The sequence below is a fragment of the Haliaeetus albicilla genome, chromosome 22 (genome assembly GCF_947461875.1).
Source record: "Haliaeetus albicilla chromosome 22, bHalAlb1.1, whole genome shotgun sequence".
Classification (NCBI taxonomy): domain Eukaryota; kingdom Metazoa; phylum Chordata; class Aves; order Accipitriformes; family Accipitridae; genus Haliaeetus; species Haliaeetus albicilla.
The window spans coordinates 10,238,735-10,258,459 of record NC_091504.1 but is presented as its reverse complement, the minus strand read 5'-3'; the positions used below and the strand labels follow the sequence as shown (position 1 = coordinate 10,258,459).

The following is a 19,725-nucleotide window of genomic DNA, read 5'->3' as shown; positions in this document are numbered from 1 at the left end:
CAGTCACACATACTAGAAACAGAACTATACTCACAGGCCCTAGGGCAGTCAATTTTTCCTTTTCTTGACAGTGGCAGCATTTTTTCCTCATGAGCTACTACAAAAATTGTTAAAACTCTATAGCAAATTCCACAGTTTCTCAGTATGTCTTTGTCTTTCTTCTACTGACTTTCACTTGCAAAGCCAAGGCTACCCAAGTATTAATAAATCAATTTATTGCCAATTTATTTTAGGAGTCCTCATTTGTATTAAACATACCAAAAGCTCAACTCTGTTTGTATATTGTGCCCATTTCCTTTCTATCCAGGTCTCCACTATTTCTTTGTAAGGTTAAAGTGGTGGATGACTTGAAACAGCGTGTCAAGGGCTGTACAGTTGCTTTTTTTATGAATGTAGATTTTGAGTATCATCAAAATGATACTAGTCAAATTCAGTGTAGCAGAATCCCATTTCTGTCCACCTCCTGAGCCAATGATTGTGATGCTGATGGTAAACTGTGCTAAACTGACCATCCAAATAGTTTTGGAACATTTTGCATTGATTTGTATGAGCAAAAATAATCCAGAGTACCTCCAAAGTAGGCAATTGTTGGAAATTACCCATAATTTCTTACTGATGCAGTTCCAGTTTTGACTGACTTCTACTGATCTGTGAATTTTTAATCTTTTTCTCATTTCTTAGCTCCTTAAGTTGTTGTTTTAACTAAGTCCAGTGCTTCATTTTGTGATGAAAAATTAGGTTGCTTATCCAAGATCACAAATCTGCAAGTGAGAAAAGAACTGAATCAGGTCTCTACATCCAGGCTTACTGGCATAACTACTGGCCTGAATTACTTGAAATACAAGGCAAGCATCACAAACTAAAGTTGATCAGATGTTTATCTTCAGAAATACATGCTTAATAACTTTTATTTTTAGAAATACATGCTTAAAAATGTAAAAATATTTCACAGAAACATTAATGTAACCATAATTGTGAAGGAAAAGTTATTAAAATGTTTGTTTCATCAAGTTCAAAATAACTTGTAAAACTGATAAAATTCTGAAAGCAAAACAGTAAAATTGAAAGACTGCTTCTATCTCTTTGAAGCCAAATATTTCCATGCAGCATTTCAAAATAAGGGAAAATCTCAGAAGGTATTTTGTCACTTTTATTTTATTGTTGCTGTAGTCTGAATAATCACTTCTATCCCAAGCCTCCTGTTTTGCACAACTTAGTCCTGTGTATGCACTACCTTCAGCTTCCATACAAATCCATTTCTATGCTTATGTTGTGCCTTAGGTAGCTATAATCTAGGAAGGAAATACAGTAGAATAATATTATAATTTTCATTTTAGAGTCTTGCTGATAACACAGAGCAGTTGCAATCCTCATTATTATGGCAGACTCACTCTACCTTTTTTATTGCTCATAACTGATTAACTGTGATATCGGGCTGTATTCATTTTCCCCACCATTGAAAAGGAGGCTGACTGGCTCACAGACAATGAGAAATCTTTGGAAAGGAAAACTTCTAGCTGTGCACCTGATCCCAATAAATTTCCTTTAAACTGTACACCAGCTCTTTTCTGTACATCTGTGTCAGTAATAAAAGTGAATGGTATGAGGCATAATTCACTACAGGTCATGTGGCTTCTGAGATACTTTTCAACTCAGGTCTGAATGTTTCATCAGAGAGTATACATCCACATATTTATGGCACCACAAGATATAAACTAGTGAAGAATCAGGTGTGCTATCGAGGCCTAACTGAATGATAGCTCAAAACTCAGGACTGCCTTATTTATACCTTCTTGGTACTATAAGAGAACAGATTTTTTTCAACTAACGATTAAATTTTGTCTGTCTTCTGCAAATACTTATTTTGCTTCCAGCAAAAGCACAGTATCTTATTGCTAATACTGTTAAACACATCCATGTTTTCCTCTTGGACATTGCGTGCATTTCACAACAATAATGAAGTCACCACAATACCCACCTTTTGGTTCTCAGTACAGACATTTGATAAAAATAGCAGGAGATTGGGATAATGAAGAGCAAGAAGATAAAAGTTTACCTGAGAGCTATGAAATACTTTCAGAGAACATCCCATGGAAGGAAAACATTCCCATGTTTGGGAAACATACAGAAGCATATGCCTTTCAGTTTGTCCCAAAGATGGAGGGAAGAAGGAAAAGGAGGGAGGGAAGGAGGAAGAGGAGGGATGGAAGGGATAAAGGAATGAAGGGAGGAAGGAATGGAGGAAGAAGGGAATTGAAGGAAGGATGGAAGGAAAGAGGACAGAAAGAATGAAGAAAGGAGGAAAGGAAGGGCAGAGAAGGCAAAGGAAGGAAGAAGTGAAAGAAAGAGGGAAGGAAGGGAGAGAACAGAAGGATGGAGCAAACTTTGGGGTGCAGCTGCTTGTGCTGTGATTAACTGAATACTAATTTTATTCTTTCATAAATAAATAAATAAAATCCTTTATTTCATGAGACAATATGGACTAAACACATTTTGACAGATCCCTTTAATTCACCACTGAAAACAGTAGGCATGTATTTGCTATTAAAAGGTATCAGAAAGGAGGAGGAAGAGGTTTTAGAGGAGAGGTTTCTAATACTCGCTTTCATCAGAGCTAAAAGCGTTTGATAGGATTTGGCTTTTTTCCCCCATTATCCATACAGTCAGAATTTCATTTAATTTAAATAGCCTTTTGTAGAACATAAAAAGCTTCCACCTAAATTTTGTCTTTCACTTGGCCTCTGAAGAAACCAGCCTCACAAGCACAAAGGTAGCTGCTGCTGCTGCAGCCTTGGAGCCAGCAGGTGGTTTGGGTTTCTAAGAAGATCTCAGAGCTGCATCCAGCTGAAGAGCCTGCCTTTTCTCAAGAGGCGAGATGGAGAGCAATGGACCTTGGAAGATGGAAAAACCTTGGGATACATGCACCAAATCAGATCTGAAAACAGAATGTCCTCCTCATTACACACCCAGCATGGCTGCCATAAAAATAGTATTTGAAGATAAATTGAAGCACACAACTCCCTTCTGCCAGCTCAGAGGCACACAGTTCTTTGTGTAAGGTCTGTGGTTATAGGCATCCCTTAGTAATGCTGGGGAACTTTCCTGGTGCTTGGAAGCATCAGGATTGATCTAGTCTGGGGGCTGAGCAGGAAAATGAGCATTTACAGATATATAACCTACATGGAAATATCTAATGAATCCTGTTTCCTCCTTATAATGTCTTTGTTTAATACATATAATTGCTAACTAAGTGAAACAGAGTTATGCCATCTAGTTGAGCAGTTGCACAGACCTGTAAAGAAATGCTGGCATTAGATAACCTGGACACTCCCTCTAACTACACCCTTACAAACAATGTATGTAGGTCTGTGGCATTGGCGCAGAGAAGTGGTGTTTGCAATATTCCCCTGGAGTCTCCACTTCACTCACATCATGGCTGGCTCAGATAGGGCTCCCTACCTAGGAAGGGGAACTTCTGAGCTGCACAACAGGGTATGAATGTAGGAAAAGTCAACAAGCGTGAGCAAAATGTCACTAAAGCTCATCTGTTTCTTCCTCTGCGCTCTGATTGCACCAAATCTCACAGGTAAATGGCTAAAATATCTTCAGCTGACTTAAGGCAGAAGACGAAGGGGTTGTGAGAAAAACTCTTTTGTCCTTTTGTTAAACATGCCTCTACAAAACTTAAGCCAAATAGTATGAGGTCAGGTGATCTTGAATTTTAATTCTTTGTCTAAAATTAATACTAGAATAAGCAAATGAAAAAGACAATCCATAAATTCTATGTTCTGCAAGTCAATTCTGAAATCAAAAGGGGAGTTTCAATTTGGAGGGAATTAACTTACTAATACTGTATTTGTCTCTGCTCTTTCGCTGTTCTGTGAGAAGCTGAACTTTGAAGTCCTCTAGTAATGCTGATCTCTTTGAGCACAGGAGATGCCCTGCCTGTGGAGTGGATGCAGGGTCAGAGAGGAAGGGTATAAAGTGCTAATTAATAGCTCAAAAATGTTCACTGAGGGTCTCCTTTACCCTGGAAGAAGGCAGTGCAATTTGTAATCTGCTTCTCCAAGTAAATGCTAGGCTCCAAACATCTCCTAGAAGGAGTTTGGCCTCAGATCTCCTGATTACACTTCAGTGTTTTTGCAATGGCCAGTCCTCTAGAAAGCAAACATGGCTTGCCAGTGTGCTTGGATTTTACTCAGTTCTGTCTTTCTAAATGTGCCTTCTTAGCTCTTGAATTCAGGTTGTGTCTTGCTCCATTTTGTTCTCTGCCTCAGAAAAAATAGTTTTATAGCTTCCTTGGCCAGCAAAACACTTTGGATCACTATTTATAGTTCTTAGTTGCTAGGTACAGAAACCACTGACTCAGCGTCAAGTTGCATATGCTCTGAAAATTTCTGTGGAATAGGGAAGATTATGACAAATGTTTTTTAAAATGGCAAAGCTGGGCAGCTATTGTTTAAAGAAATTTGGGATTATTTTTACCATATTTTTGTTTAAGGCCTGGCTAGTTGTGTGATATTTCTGCACAGGTGCCATGTTGCCTGTGTGAGTAGTGACCACCAGCCTTGCTCAGCCGTATACTCGTCCAATTTTGTCTTCTACACTGCGACAGACAGTAGGAGAGAAAGGTGGGATAACTTACACTACGTCCCCCATTCTCTTGGACTTGACCTGAAATATGAAAATTTGTGTCCTAGTCTCCTTTTTGAGCAAAGAACATTTTTTGATTGAATGTTTAAATCTGCCCCTGTGGTTGTGCAGAGCAGACACCAGGTTAGAAGATAGTGTGTTCCTGTCTAGCCTGGGAGTCTAGGCTTTGTATCCTGCGTGCTGGGGAGATCTTGACTTTTGCAGTCAGTTTGTGCAGTCGGCAAATGAGGGAGAGGATGTTCCCAGAGCCTTCAGTTAATTATAGCCAAAGAGATTGTTTAGCATAATCTATTATTGTTGTGTAAAATGTTATGTTTCTAGGAGTTAAAGATGTATGGCTTTCATTTTCGCCATTTAGCTTACAAAGAAATTCCTTTAGCTTTTTGGGGGTGTTACAGACATTACTCTGTTTTCTTGTCACCAATATTTAGAGTTCAGAATTCCCTTGTCAGATTCCCCTTCACTGATATTTCCTCAAATGCAGAGAGGCAGAGTATGTCTGAAGATACAAGCAGCTGGTGACACTGTTGTCCTCCAGATTAGAAAAAGGAGATTAAATGGTACAGTGCTGGAGGTTAGAAGACAATGCTTATTAGCACAGCAATAAAGAAGGATTTCTCACCCCTGTATTTAAAATTTTATGGGGCATGCCAGAAAAAGAACAGATGAGGTAAAGCACTTCTGAACACTATGCAACACTGATTCTGGAGTTACTGTTTCTTCTTGTGTTTGTTGAGCCCCTGAAAAGAGAGGCTATTATGAATAAAGTAATTTTATTAATATTTTTGCAGTGTTCACTTACATTTAACAGTAAGTAGTGGTGATAGTAGTGATGAAGTAACAGCAAGTAATGATGAAGCAGTAGTAATGAAATATTATTGTGTTCTATATTCACAGAGAAAGAAAGGTATCAAAATCTATCCCAGAGCAATGAAATTTTATCAGAGTTTATTTAAGGCATTTTAAACTGAAAAGTGAGACAGACAAATGTACTGGACTTGGTCATGAAAATTTTTTTGTTTGTTTTAGTTGTAAATTCTTTAAATTTAGCACAAAGAGGAGAAAAACGTTAAAGCAGGGAAGTCACCACCATTTTAAATGGAAATCCATTCTCTGTGTAACAAATGAAATGGAATATACTGCTGATAGGATAGGAGGCAAAAATGCTATTTACAGAGAAAATCTGGACATGTTTTTTTCTTTGGCGTGACTGGAGATGTTAGGGTAAGAGTCAGTACCCTGGCTTGAAAGACTGTAGTTTGGCTTTTCCTGTGAAGCTATTTACATATTGCTTGTGAATCCAAAATCAAATGGAAGTGGTATGCAGCCCTGGGCTAACAGTCTTCTAGGTCCTGCCTGCTGTCTCTGTCCAGTTGTCTCCTGCACTCCGTACGATTGTTGTTTCTTTTCCCTTCAAAATTCATAGACTTAATGAAGTATTTTAGTACTGAAACAACATACTTCACTGTTTATACTGAGTGTTTTCCCTATTTATATAACCTAGAATTGTCTTTTCTCCCGGTGTTAAACATGGATTTGCTTGCAATTGTTTTGTGGGCTGTTGCAACAGATGGATTGGAGAAACCGTGAATATAATTTGTTTGGATTATGACACAGGATACGTCATGTCTACACCAACAGTGTTTTGGAAAAGCATGAACCTCTCTTCTGAAAAACAGCTTTCAGCATGGCTGTGGGTCCCAGGCAGAAAGCAGGGAAGTGCATCATTGCTTTTATTGCTCAGGGACCCCATTTAATTTCTGTACTAGATGAAAAGATCTCAGGTTTTAGCTTTATACCTTTTTAATTCAGTCCTGAGGGCTGTCCACTGTGTTTGCAGTAGGGCATGGTTATGCAGTTACAAAAATCTCTGTACATACCATCAAGTGAGACATACTAAAGCTGAATCCTAATTTTCACTTTAGTGTATTTGTTATTTAATTATTTAACCTTACAAGTGCAAAATCTTATAATTTTTACATCACAGCTACACACATACATATGTGTGTATACTTATGCCCACACAGATATCTGTTTCTATATTCTTTGATTATGAAAGGTAAAGAATATTTTTCTCTAGGGATGCAGTTCCCTTCATCTGAAGGCAGATGTCCAAACTAGTGCACAATTCGTGTGAACTATATGTCCATAACACTATACCCCACCACCACTGTCTTAGCTGCAGCACTGGAGACTTAGTTTTCTGACACTGAAGTGCAAACACTCCATGACATTGAATGAATAGCTGCTGTGTGGTACGGCTTTGCCACAGAAGGTATGTGGCCCTGTAAAAATCAGCAAATATGCTCTGGAGATAACACATATGAGCATTGGGGGTTTATATATCTTTTTTTTTCTTGGAGAAGAGTTCTTACAAGTAGCAGAATTTGTGCCCATCCTGAATCTGTTAATACCAAACAGAAATTTACATCAGCGAATTTTTTTTAGAGACACATACACTGTCATTAGGCCCAGAGTTTTTCCTAATGAAATGAAGAAAGAAACCTTAGAGTCTCTATATGAACTTTTGTGGTTCAGCTGAAGTGAGGTCACAGGTCTCACTCTGCCAGTAGGAGAGTCATTGGTTTTGCCAGCAAACCAGGAGAACAGTGTACTAAGCTAAGCATAGCCAGGAAATGAAGATTGGTCTCAACCAGACACAAAATAATCTTTAGGCCATTAAAAGGTAGATAGTCCAATTCAGAACTATCTTCTTCTTCTTTTAAAATTGGTTTCTAGACAGTTTAATAAGATAGGGTTCAGTACTGTTGAATACAAAAAAAAAAAAAAATATCCATAAAGTCCTAAAGTCAAGGACTTAAAAATGTAGGAAACACTCCAGTGCAGTTCACCCCTGTTCAGACCTGGAACATCTTTATGTGTGTGAGTCATGTGGAAAAACTAGTGTCTGATCATGTAACCGAGGTCTGTTACGTAATTCACATACTTAGGTATGCCAACTCCCAAAATTAACATGGGAACCAAGAGTACAAGGAAAAGTAGTAGCAAACATTCTAAATGTTGAGAAACATGGAGAATACAAGAGACCAAATGGGTGGTTAAGCTGCAGAGCAAAGGTCAATAAAGACTTTTTTTTTTTTTTTTTTTAAAGACAAAAAGTGCCTTGACACTAGTAGGGACCTCCAACCAGCCAGTAGTGATAAAACTGCTGACATGGCAGACAGTGACTCTGCTGCTATCTAAATGTCAAGGAATAAAGCTTCTCATCCCAGAGATATCTGACTTTTAGTTTAAAGAACTGCTGAGCATTGTGTCAACAGATCCATGTAACATGCCAAAGAATTCATAGAAGAGTTGGCATCAAGGTTCTCCACGTCATTAGTGATTTTATAAAGGTATGAATACAGGGAATATTCTAAGGGCAGAAAGAAGACCAATGTTGTTCCAATGCTTTAAAAGAATAATCATGAAAACATTGCTCATGGACTTGTCAACCTAGTTTTGATCCTGGGTAGAATAACTGACATTAGCTGGTTAACTTTGTAAACACAGCTTAAAAGAAGATACCCTCTTTTAATGACAGTTAAAGCCTAATGGAAGATAGACCTTGTTAAGTTAAATAGATGTTATTAAAAAAATAATAATTTTGAAATAAACTTTAGGTAACATAGATATATTGTGATAGAACAGTTACCTTGTTTCTGGGAGAGTGTTGAAATGACCACTGCTACACTGGGTTGGTTGAAACTGCTCCATCTATTCCTCCCTTCCAATGGTTCCTTGGGAACCATTCCCTGCTAAGCAGAGAAAACATAATTTTCTTGGGACTGGAAAGTAGCAGAACAGAGATAAGTCTGTTCCCATAGTGTAGTGCAGATTGTGCACAGTGCCTTCTGTGCTCTGGTCCAAACACTGCTACAGATTTTACATTAAGATGCCACAGGATAAAATTAACTACACTGTTGGTACCATCCCGTGCTTATGCTTTGACAATCTCAGAGTAATGTAATAATTTCATTTATAGTCCACTGAATAAGTTTATTCTGTTAAAAGGTACTTTGATTACAGCCTACAAGAACTTATTAGAATCTTGCAACATGAAAAAAGCTGTAACAGAGCTAGGATCTTCTACAGTGTCCAGTCCAGTCAAGCCTGGAAAGAAATAGCACATTTTGAACCATTACATCCATTGGAACAGTCTATGGGATGCAACAGAGTATCTGTTACTTGACTTCATTAAATTGAATTGGATGGCTTTATAAAAGCTTGAACTTTTCTCACTGTTTTACTGATAGAATGAAAAACTCTGAAATAATTAAAAGGCATGCTTTGCCTTTCTGTAAGCAGTGCCAGCCTAACTGCTCTGTCATTGGCTCTTTGGTTGTCATTTCTTCTTCTCTCTAAAATACTTTCAAACACTGAAGTGACAGTAGTGAAATGAAGAGTGTGTATTTCTGATGCAAAACCCAGTTTTGCACTATCCGTCTAAATTTTTTCCTAGTACATTCATATACCTTTTTTCTTTCTTTCTTTTTTTTTCTTTTGCTGGGAATTTTAGGTGAAGATGCTTTGTTGCCAGCACCTCAGAATATCTCTATTCTTTCTACCAACATGAAACACTTCTTAACTTGGAGTCCTGTGATCATCCAGGGAGAAACTGTGAGATACTCTGTTGAGTTTCAGGGGTAACTTCTGGGGTTTTTTTCTTCTTCTTTGCTCTTTAAACAGTGTTTACTTAGACTTAAAATCCTGCACTGTTTGGATGTCTTGAGTGCTCTTCAGTTCACAAGCAAAAGAAGTTTGATAATCCAGCACTGTTGATCACAAGGGGGGGAGGGGTGGGGTGGTGTATCCTTTTGCTCTGATTCTGAAACTGTTTACAGGTTAATAGATACCTGAATAATCCAAGGTTTGTATTAAGCCCACATATGAAAACTGCCTCTGTCCAAAGAATTCAAAAGTTAGGAAGATTAGCAACAGTTTATTTAGAAGAGGAAAGAGAAAACATTTGAGATTTATTCAGCATTAATCTTTTAAACATTTAAACCACATTACAGGAGGTTTCTGATAATCTTGAGCAATGGCTTGTATCACAGTATGGCTTTGGAATTCTGGTTTACCAGGGATGATCAAGTCAAGTGAGTGGGCAGGATTTGATGCATTAACACTGCGTTGGCTATCCCCACCTCCTACAATATCATGCTGCATTTGGCTCATGAACAAGCTGGCTCTGGGAGATTTTCTCTTGATAAGATCTAAAACACACCCATACTGGTTTTATACACCCCTGGTATTCCAGCCCCAATGTATCCCAGTACTGGTTTTAGCTGGAAAGAAGCAGTAAGCAGCCTTAGCCCATGTCACAGATACATCTCCTATCAGACTGTTGCCTGTCTGCTTTCTTTTCCTTTCCTCAGGGAGTACGAACGAGAGTACGCCAATGAAAGCTGGATTCCCATCTCTGAATGTTCACTCATCACAGCCACAGTGTGTAACATCACAGAGGATATCTCAGCCACTGTGGCCTATAACCTGCGTGTAAGGGCAGATGTTGGTACTAGAAGATCAGAGTGGGGCACCCTGAAAGGTTTCTTCAATCGTGTCACAAGTGAGTCCTGCTATTTGGCTTAAGCTACATCGGTCACGTTAATTTCTCAGACTCTGGTGTTGAGGGATTGCTGACGTGCATGTTTGTGTACTGTGCATGTCACACAAAGCCCATAAACACACAGAGCACACACTACTTCTCAGGTCCTGTCATACTGGGTTGGGATGTTACACTCTTAGACAGCCATGCTGTGTTCTTGGGTATGAGTTCCTCCTGAGGCAGGGCTGAATTTACCAGGGCTTGAATTTCAAGGGCTTCAAAGATAGGTAAGAGGACTATAGGCATTTCTTTTGGCATGTTGGCCACTCTTGCCCCTGATTTCAAAAAGTTCTGATCAATCAGGGTTGCTGTCAATGCTCCATCTAATCCATGTCATCTAGTCACTTCTGAGGGTCCAGAACCTGATCCTATGGAAGCACTTACTCTAGAAAACAACCATGACACCCTCTCTCTGCCTCATGAAGTAACCTCAGAAGAGGAATGAAAAATGGAAACAGTAGCATTGCTGCAGTCCTAGCAATGCAGGGTATTCTCTCCATTTCCTTCCAACTCCTGCAAAGCTTGAGGCCCAGGTCAACCCAAAGATCATGTTGCAGGCTAAAATTAGCATACTATTTCCAGTGTTTCTCTGGAATCATTACCTCTGTTCTCTGCTATGTCGTCAAGTGCCTTCAACAATAAAAAACATGGTGGAAAACCTCTGCTGAGGTCACTATTAGAGTGCAACTCTGAGTCTGAGATGGGCAGCAGTCATCAGTTTTAGCCAGGGAAGAAATTTTCTGAGTCCACAGTTGACCCGATCTTAAACCTTCATCAGTCATTGGAAGTTATCTACTACTTCATGAGTGAGCAGTCCTCACTCATACAGAGCGCTTAGTCAAAGCAGCCCTCTCAGAAGTGCTGCCTAAGTTGGTGAGTGTGTCTCTTGGTGTGGAAATGTTTTCTAGATAGCACTTTAGATGAAAAATCCTTCCCTTTTCCAGGAGCTATGGTGGCATAGAGTTGAGCCATGAAAAATCTTTCCCTTTTCTAGCAGCTACAAAGGCAGAAAGTTGAGACACAGACCACACTGTCAGGCAGAGATAGGGGAAGGATATTCCTTAGCTTAACCCTCTTAATGAAAAAAAGCAGCAACTTTCTCATGGTACAGTGAAGTATTTGACAGCTTGGTCTTGTGTCTTAGAGACCTCAAAACAATCCTCTGGCTAAGCTGTAAAAGTTCAGAGGATTCAGCTTCAATGGGCTGCAGTGCGAATATGCATATATGGAAAAATGTTTAAAGGAGAAAGAAAAGTCACTTAAGTTCTTGTCCTTATGCATTTTTACTGCTCACTTTCCCTTGTCTCTGCTTTCACATCTCTTAGGAAACCTGGCATTAAGTCTGAGAGGAACTAAGGCATTCAAAGCACAGCCCACAGGTTCCATATGTGGTTCATAGACAGTCAGGGCATCAGCACAGCCCACAGTACTTCTAGACTAAATAGCTCTAATGTCAAAGCCTTAGGTGTAGATACACATAAAGTATGATAACACATGGAAAACACTTTTAAAAGATCTTCCTAAAACTAACAATTTATTCAGTCTTACTTCTTCATTTATCAAAATTCAAAAGGTTAGTTGGTATCCAGTGTGCCAGCACAGAGATAAATATAAGTGCTCCTGTTTGGTTAGTAGTTGCAGTGTCCATTTGTTAATACATTAGCCCAGTATTTTTTTTTAACCTCCAAATGATGTTATCACTTTTTTTTATTTTGAGACATTGTGTTAAGCCGATTCTCAGCTTTTAATTTAAATGTATAACGTAGTTTTCCAGGCCTCTCATTTGTGTCACACTCATCATGAACATACTTGGATTTTATGTTTTCATATTGCTCAGTATTGGTGGCAATTCACTGGATGTAAGAGCAAATTCTATTAAGAACATCTCTTTTGTATGTGGCTGTACATTGCTTTCCTTTCTTTCTTGAAAGCAAGGAGGTTGAAACCAGTTTCAGCGACAATAGAGTGGTAAAGAAAGGCATAGATAAGTAGTGCAAATATGATCTCTGTACTGCCTTAATTCCCAATTAACAAATGTACAGTGAGCAGTTTCATCCATGCTTGATTGACTCTGATTGTTTCACTAGTACTCCTCACAGCAGAATCCCAGACCAAATCAAGCTTTGAATATCAAAGTAAGGAAGAACCAAATCACCTACAGATTTACTTGCATACATTTACAAAAACTTAAGTCACAGCAGGTCATCAGCCCAAGTCTATCTAAAACCATGTAGATACTAAAGGAAAATCAGGATTCATATGAACTGCCAGAGTTATCCTGAGGCTCATGTTGCTTTTTCCTTCACCTTTGAATAAGTGCCAAAATTCCCATGAAGAAGCAGTGGTTTCACAGCTCCTGTTCTGTATGTTAGTGCTAAGCTAATGCCCAGGAGCAGAAGAACTGGCCTGATCTGGTGTCTCAACTTCTGGTCGCCCAGCTGGTTCTGCTGCTGTTGATCACACTGGAGAAAATTCAAAACCTTTCAAGTTCTGTGCAACTCAGCTATTGCCAAACTCCTATTAGCAATGCCAGTCATGGTCTTCCTCCTGCTTAAAGTCTGCTACTGTATCTAGACATACTAGGAGGTAGAGCAGAGAGAAGTTTCTACCCCACTGAAACAACCAGCTATTATTCCAGATTAATGTTACTGTGCTCAAGATGTCAGCTTCTCTTCCTCTCCTAGCTGGGAAAAGGAAGACAGTTTTTAAGGGTTGCCTCTGATGTGATAATGGTGCTCTCTCTGTGTTGGCAGCTTTCCTGACCCCGCCTCTGATGAAGGTCATAGCAGATGGGTATCATTTACTAGTGGAGCTGGAAGACATGGGGCCTGCCTTTCAGTTTTGTGTTGTCTATTGGAAGAAGGGCCAGGAGAGTAGGGTGAGTTTTACCCTCGGGTTTTTGGGCAATAACAGAGAGCCCACATACTTAGAGTGAAAGCATACAGACATTGCCCAGGGCCTGTTTGCCAGTCCAAGCTCCTGCTATGAGGCTTGAGGGCCTGCCTGGCATCAGTATGTGCCATATTCCTCTACACATACCAGTGGGTTGCTCTTACCCCCATGGAGAAGCTTGTCTGTTCTTTCCACATTTCCTTCCCTGAGAAGAGGAATCACCCCAGGGATGTCAACTATTGAAAGAAACCAGAAGTCAGGAACTGAAGGTGTTTATGCTGACCTTCTTCTCTGAACATCATTTGGTTTACTCAGACCACAATTAAGGTGTTACACTGAGGTGCTGACAAAGTTTTCTCACAAGTTTTTTGTAAAACAGCTTGCCTGGAACAGTGAGCTGTAACTTGCTTAGCTGAGGGTTTTGCTTACACCTGGATAATACTGCAGTAGTGACAATTTATGTTCCATTCAGGTCCTTCTGTTTTCACTAGACATCGATTTTTTTTTTTTTCCTCCCAGGAACTTGGTGCTTCCATAGCACCTAAGAACATAAAAGCAGCCATATAAAGTCAGGGACAGTCAAACCCAGTATCTTCTCTCTGCCAGTGGGCAATGGAGATGACCAAGGAAGATAGTAAGGAGACACCCTGTGTGTAATTACACTTAGATTATTTTCTGAGATTTCAGAGACACAGCTCCAGGAAATTCCTGAGCCAGAAATGATATCATTAATAGCCCCTGATGATTTTTTTTCCATTAATCTGTTCTGGTTTTCAAGCTATGTAAACTTTTAGCATGTACAACTTCCTGTAGTCAGGAGTTCTGCAGCTTAAGTGTTGTGCAGTCTCAGTCTTGGTTTAAAGGGGAGAGAGAGAGACAGAGAACAGTTATTCCCTATTCACTTTCCTCACCACTCTAACAGTGTATCTTTTTTCCAGGCCAAGGACTCCCAGACTACTTAGTTGTTCCCTGTGGAAGCCCTTCTGGCTATTTTTGCCTTTACCAAGGTGGACAGGGAGTAAACCTGCACAGTTCAAGGTGCAGGAGCACTATGAGTTAGCACCATAAAACAAAACAGGTCTTCACAGTCTTGTCTTTTCTCAGAAATCGTTGACATGGGTGACTACCACACAGCTGACTATCCCATGAAACCTGAACCCCATGTTCCTGTTTCTGGTGGGGGATGCTCAATTTAAGGTCCAGTCACTGACTGTGAAAATGAAGGGGAAAAATTCCCATGAGTATCATTTCACTTTTATCTGTGTTGAATTTAATTTGTCATTTTATTACAAGATCCTCTTGCAGTTCTTCACAGTTGGCTGTCATCTTTATTATTCTGAAGTGGTTTTTTAGTATCATTAGCATGTATTAGTTTTCATTTTTCTTCCTGATCATCTGTAGTAACACAGTGGTGAGCACAGATCTGCATGGGCCTCCACCATGACTTCCTTCCACTCTGAGAAAGGATTAGCAATTTAATAATACAAAAGTCTTTCTTCTATCAGGAAGCAGCAGGAGCAGGTCTGCTCACTATGAGCAGGAAGTCGGGAGTCAAGGGTGATCCCAGTGCAAGCAGTGCCCTCCCCAATGAAGCACAGACCCACATGGTCTGACCACAGTAGGCAGAATCAGGTACTGGTAACAGGGTCCATCACCAGCCCCAGACAAGACAAGTGATGAACAATGCCCAGCGTCCATACAGAGACCCTAGCCAGGAGCAAAAGGAGGACCAGAGACAGGGCTGGAGGACAAGGCTGCAATGTACTTAACCAAGGGTCCATCCAGGAGACAAGCTACATAGAATGTAGGTCCAAGGTCCATCTAGGAGACAGAGCTGGAGACAGGCACAACTCCAGCTTAGCTCAGACTGGGACTGAAGGCCCTGGGCTGAGCTTAAATGGGGCTCCTGGGCCATGGGCAGAAGGCTGAAGATGCAGGGGGCAGGCAGGGCTGGTCAGGGCCATTGCAGCCTGGTTAGTGCACTCAGAGGTCCAATGCCTTTTTATCCCATGGCTGTTAGCTTAATAGGCTTTTGAAATAGATCTTCTTGACTACCTTTTGGAAATCCAAGTAAATGAGATCAACCTTGTCCATGAGCTTTCTGACACCTTAGAAAGAATCATATAGGTTTGTGTCTGACTGCATTTTATGAATTAAATGTTAACTCTTCTTCAGTATATGGTATTAATCACCTAAACATTAATTCCAAACTTCAGAATAGTTTCTACCAACTGGACTGTCACAAGCATCAGGTTTGCTGGTCAGTACATGTCCAGTTCTCTGCTGGGACTCTTTTAATCTTTTTTTTTTAATAATTATCACATTTGACAGTCTGACTTGAGGTTTTTGCAAGAGGTTACACACCCCCAGTAGTGATTGACCTGATTTTGTCCTTGAAATCTTTTTAAACTAATGGCCCTCAAGATCATCTTTCTGTGGAGGAGGATATTTTGATGGTGAGAAGGACTTGCCCTGCCAGGAGAACCCTACTGGGTTGTTGGAGGTGTCTGTATGTGTGTGATGCTGGAGGCTAATGAGCTCTTCCGTGAGCACAGGCTTTGCATCTGCAACACAGCAACATTAGGATCAACTAGCTAATTGTTACCTGTCCTCTCAGGACCAGGAATTCTGGGAATAACAACTTCATTTTGCCAGCAGTTAATTGAGTCCTATTTATTGCAAAAAAATAGTGTACTGGTGGTCATATGCTGTTTGAGGGTTGCTGAAATGTGTTACAGTTGCACACGCCAAATTCACTTGCTCCTCACTAGCCCAATCCATCCTCTCTTTGTGCTCTAGTGTCATTTTGGTACCCCAGCAAAGACTCAGATCAGTGAAGACCTTAGTCATCAAGCCCTTACACCAGGGGAGGAGGTGTTGTGGCCCAACATCACCATTATGGCTCTTTGGCTCACAGCTCCTTCTTTCCATCCCTTCCTACCCTTCCAGATGTGTGCGGTCTCATTCTGCACTCCACTGTGCTTCCTCATTTGCTGCTTTTCTCCCTCTCTCCTCTTATTCACACAGTCCTCTCTGACACCTCCTGCTGCTCCTTCCTTTTCTCCCAGTAAAGTCTGGGACAGCATCACATTAGGACTCCCGTTCTCAGTTAGCTCCTTGCCCTGTGTTCTAATGCTCTCTCTCCTGGGTCTGTGGCAGATACAGCAGAAGGTGGTGAAAGAGGTCAGCTCTGTGGTTCACCTGGACACCATGGAGGCAGGACCTGATTATTGTGTAAAAGCTCAGACATATGTTGAGGCGATCAACAGAAGCAGCAGCTTCAGCCAGACACAGTGCGTGAGAGCACAAGGTAACAGTCAGCCTTCCTTCCTATTCCCCTGGTGTAGTCATGCCCGAGAAGGATACCCCAGCAGTTCTTCCTTTTATTTCCACTCAATAACTCCAGTCTTGTTTGCAAATGTGCTGCCCATTTGTTCCTTGGGGGAGGTAAAAAAGGAAGACTCAGGAGTGCAGCCCCCTACACTGGCACTGGTATCCTACCTGGAGTGTGCCGACAAAGAATCTCACCAAGGTGGGTGGGAAGAGCAGCCACAGAGGGTGCAGGCTAACTGCATTGAGTGGTTTGTCCTCAGTCTCTCTGAGGAGTTTTGCTGCTTCTGTTATTTCTAGGTGGCACATCCATGTGGCTGGTTACTGCCCTCATCTCCTCTGCTGGCTTAGCTGTGGCTGCTTTGACCCTGCCTTTCCTTACCTGGAAAACATGTAAAATCTTTCAGTATTCCTGCTGCCCTGTTGCTGTCCTGCCAGACACACTGGTAAGATTTTTTACTGTGCTTTATCGGTTTTTAGGGTGCTGGGTAGTCACAGGGTCATGGGGCAGGCAGAAAAAGCAGACACATGCATAGGCTTGTTCATTCCTGTGTGATGGGCTGAGCTGCAGGGGTCAAGCAGCCCACATGAATTAGCTGCACAGCTGTCACTGCCTTCGGCCTACAGCCCTGAACAGGGAAGGTGCTGCTGGTGCTTGTGGGGAAGCAGCTTGGGAGGCATGGACTGAGCCTGCCTGACCAGCTGCTCCCTGAAAAAAACAGCTGCGTCATTGGCAACAGTGCTCCATGTGTTGTGGTTCCAGCACTGAGCTTCTCAACTCCTTGGTGAGGAGAAATCAATCATCAAAAGCAGCTTCTTTTCTCGCTCACTCAGGAGGAGTGTGTTTCAGTCAGTAGCTTAAATGTGCTGTCCAGTTCAAGTGAGAATGCAGGCAGCAGCTTTTGTGGCTGTGGGTTCCTGAGCCCTGGGTCTCTGGGCAGTTGTGCCAGGAAGGATGAGAAGAACGGTTTGTGGGGAAAAGTAGAAGACAGACAGACAAATTCATCAGCCTGAGGGTGAGTGCGTGCATTTGTTTTACAGAAAGTATCAGAGGCCCCCACCCAGCTGATACTGTGTGGCAGTGAAGAAGCTGAGCAATGTGATCTGATGGTGTGTGTGATGCCCTCAGAAGAAGTTCTCCGACTGTGGATTCAAGAAACACTTTAGAGCACCCCAGAAGAAAACAGCCTGTGGAAACCGATCTTGCAAGCAGAGCTGGCAGATTGTGCCCCAGCCACTTTCCTCAGAGTGTCAATAAGTAACATTGTTTTCTTTGTGTCTACAAGCTGCTGCAAACCAAAGCTGGTGTGTACCAGCACATGGCTGGTGCTCCTCCACTTTGTAACATCTTCATCCATCTACATAAAAAGCCAGTAAAGGTCACAGGTGACAACTGCCAGTTTCTATACTTTCCTTTCATACGCATACCCATGACCAGACAAGGCCAGACGAGGATGGGGCTTTGAGCAACCTGGTCTAGTGGAAGGTGTCCCTGTCCATGGCAGGGCACTTGGAATGAGATGATCTTTAAAATCCCTTCCAACCCAAACCATTCTATGATTCTATGAGTTAACTCATGTTCCCTTTACCTCTGTCAACCACGTCGATGGTTCCAAGGCAGAGCCCACCCATCAGCCACCAGAATTTCACCAGAGCAATAAATGTAGAGCCCAATCCTTTAGTTCCAAACCATTTCAGCCTCAGTATTTTTAAGAGAAATTGAGCAGCTAGTAAGAGCTCCTTACATTGCTAAAACAGCTGGAATGAGCAGGGAAAAAAAAAAACGCTTTTAGGGCTGCAGGTCCTGACCTGAGGTTACACTCATTGAAAAGGATGTTGACAGTGGCTGGACACAATAATTTGCTGCATGTAACCGATAACAATGTATGGTGCCAACAAAACTTACAGACAGCGCCATGAGGGATGGCTGGGTTTCACCAGTGCTTAGGGGGGAGTGATGTGAAAAACAGCCAGACTTCAAAAATGGTTGGAGGGAGCACTGAGAACCTTTTGGGGAGCAAAGCTTTGCAAGACCAGCAGCATCACTAATGCTATATAGGGCCAAGATGACCTAGGCAAGTGTCAAAAATACAAAAGCTGGATATGCATGAAGGAAAACTAGGATCTTTAGGGAAAAGATAATCAGAGGTGAATTGTTTAAATGAGAGGGAATTGGAGTGGAGAATTGGAGTGAGGAATTGGAGTGGAGAATTGGAGTGGAGAATTGGAGTGGAGAATTGGAGTGGAGAAATGGAGTGGAGATCAAGAAACGGGAAAAGAAATGGGAAAGGGGACAAAAAGATGTGCAAATCATGTGGTCAGGATCGTCCAGGGTGCCTGCAGAGCATCCCTGTGGTTCAACACCACACCTGAAGCAGGACGTTGATTATGTCACACAAGGAAAACCTGATTCTGCAGTCAGGAGGGCCAGGGTGAGAGGCAACTGGAGTGCTTATCATGGCTAGTGGGGGAATATCAGGATAGATGGATCAAGTATCCCAGCATTACTGTGTTAGTGGCCATTCCAGACCTGATGACTTCATTATCTTCCAGATATCTTGTCATCATCTTAAGGAAGGAAATTGCAAAAGACAAAGATAAATTCCTGCTAAATAGAAATAAATTATAGTTGTTCTGTGGATATTGAAATTATGACTGTCACTTCGAAGAAACGTAATCTATTACCTGCGGAGCAAAGACTTGTGTTAGCAGGGCATGAGAAGTCTTCGAGGTGAAAAGCTTTTTTTTAAAGCTATCAGTGGATCTAATGAAATGTAAAACACCTCTTTCTTAAGGACTGTACCTTTTTAAATTTCATTCTTGCAATCTTGCATCAGGCCATCAGGTGGCAACAAAGCACCGTGAGAAAAGTAGAAGTGACTCAGGACTATTCATACCTCTGTGTTCACGCCCCAATTGCTGGCTAGCACCTCACTTTCATGTTGCAGCCCAGTTGCTTGTTTTATTCCTGTCTCGCTAGCTTCTGTCTGGACAGTATTAGGATATAGTGCTTTGGTGTTAAATAGAAAAATTGGTACTGCTGAATCGGTAGCAAATTACCCAGGGTGAAAATCTGTGCAAGTTTGAGCACTGAAGACTCAGGGTCGATTTTCATGGTTATTGATAGTTAATTAAGAAATGCCTAGTTGCAAACACCCATACGATGATGGGCCCTGACAAGCAGAAGATTTGGGAGCAAAGAGGAGAAGGGCATGCATATGGGCTGATATTGACAAGTGCTG

At 41.3% G+C, this 19,725-nt stretch overlaps 1 protein-coding gene across 1 annotated transcript in view; it reads left to right on the top strand.

Annotated features, from left to right (window-relative positions):
* IL20RB (interleukin 20 receptor subunit beta) overlaps window positions 1-18,670 on the top strand; it is a 32,939-nt gene extending 14,269 nt beyond the window's left edge. The window contains exons 2-8 of the mRNA XM_009919862.2: window positions 3,505-3,586; window positions 9,173-9,299; window positions 10,032-10,222; window positions 13,015-13,139; window positions 16,313-16,463; window positions 16,784-16,929; window positions 17,525-18,670. Of these exons, the coding sequence (XP_009918164.2) occupies window positions 3,505-3,586; window positions 9,173-9,299; window positions 10,032-10,222; window positions 13,015-13,139; window positions 16,313-16,463; window positions 16,784-16,929; window positions 17,525-17,650 (948 nt within the window). The 3' untranslated portion in view covers window positions 17,651-18,670. The remainder of the gene's footprint in view (window positions 1-3,504; window positions 3,587-9,172; window positions 9,300-10,031; window positions 10,223-13,014; window positions 13,140-16,312; window positions 16,464-16,783; window positions 16,930-17,524) is intronic.
* Window positions 18,671-19,725: the final 1,055 nt, after the last annotated feature.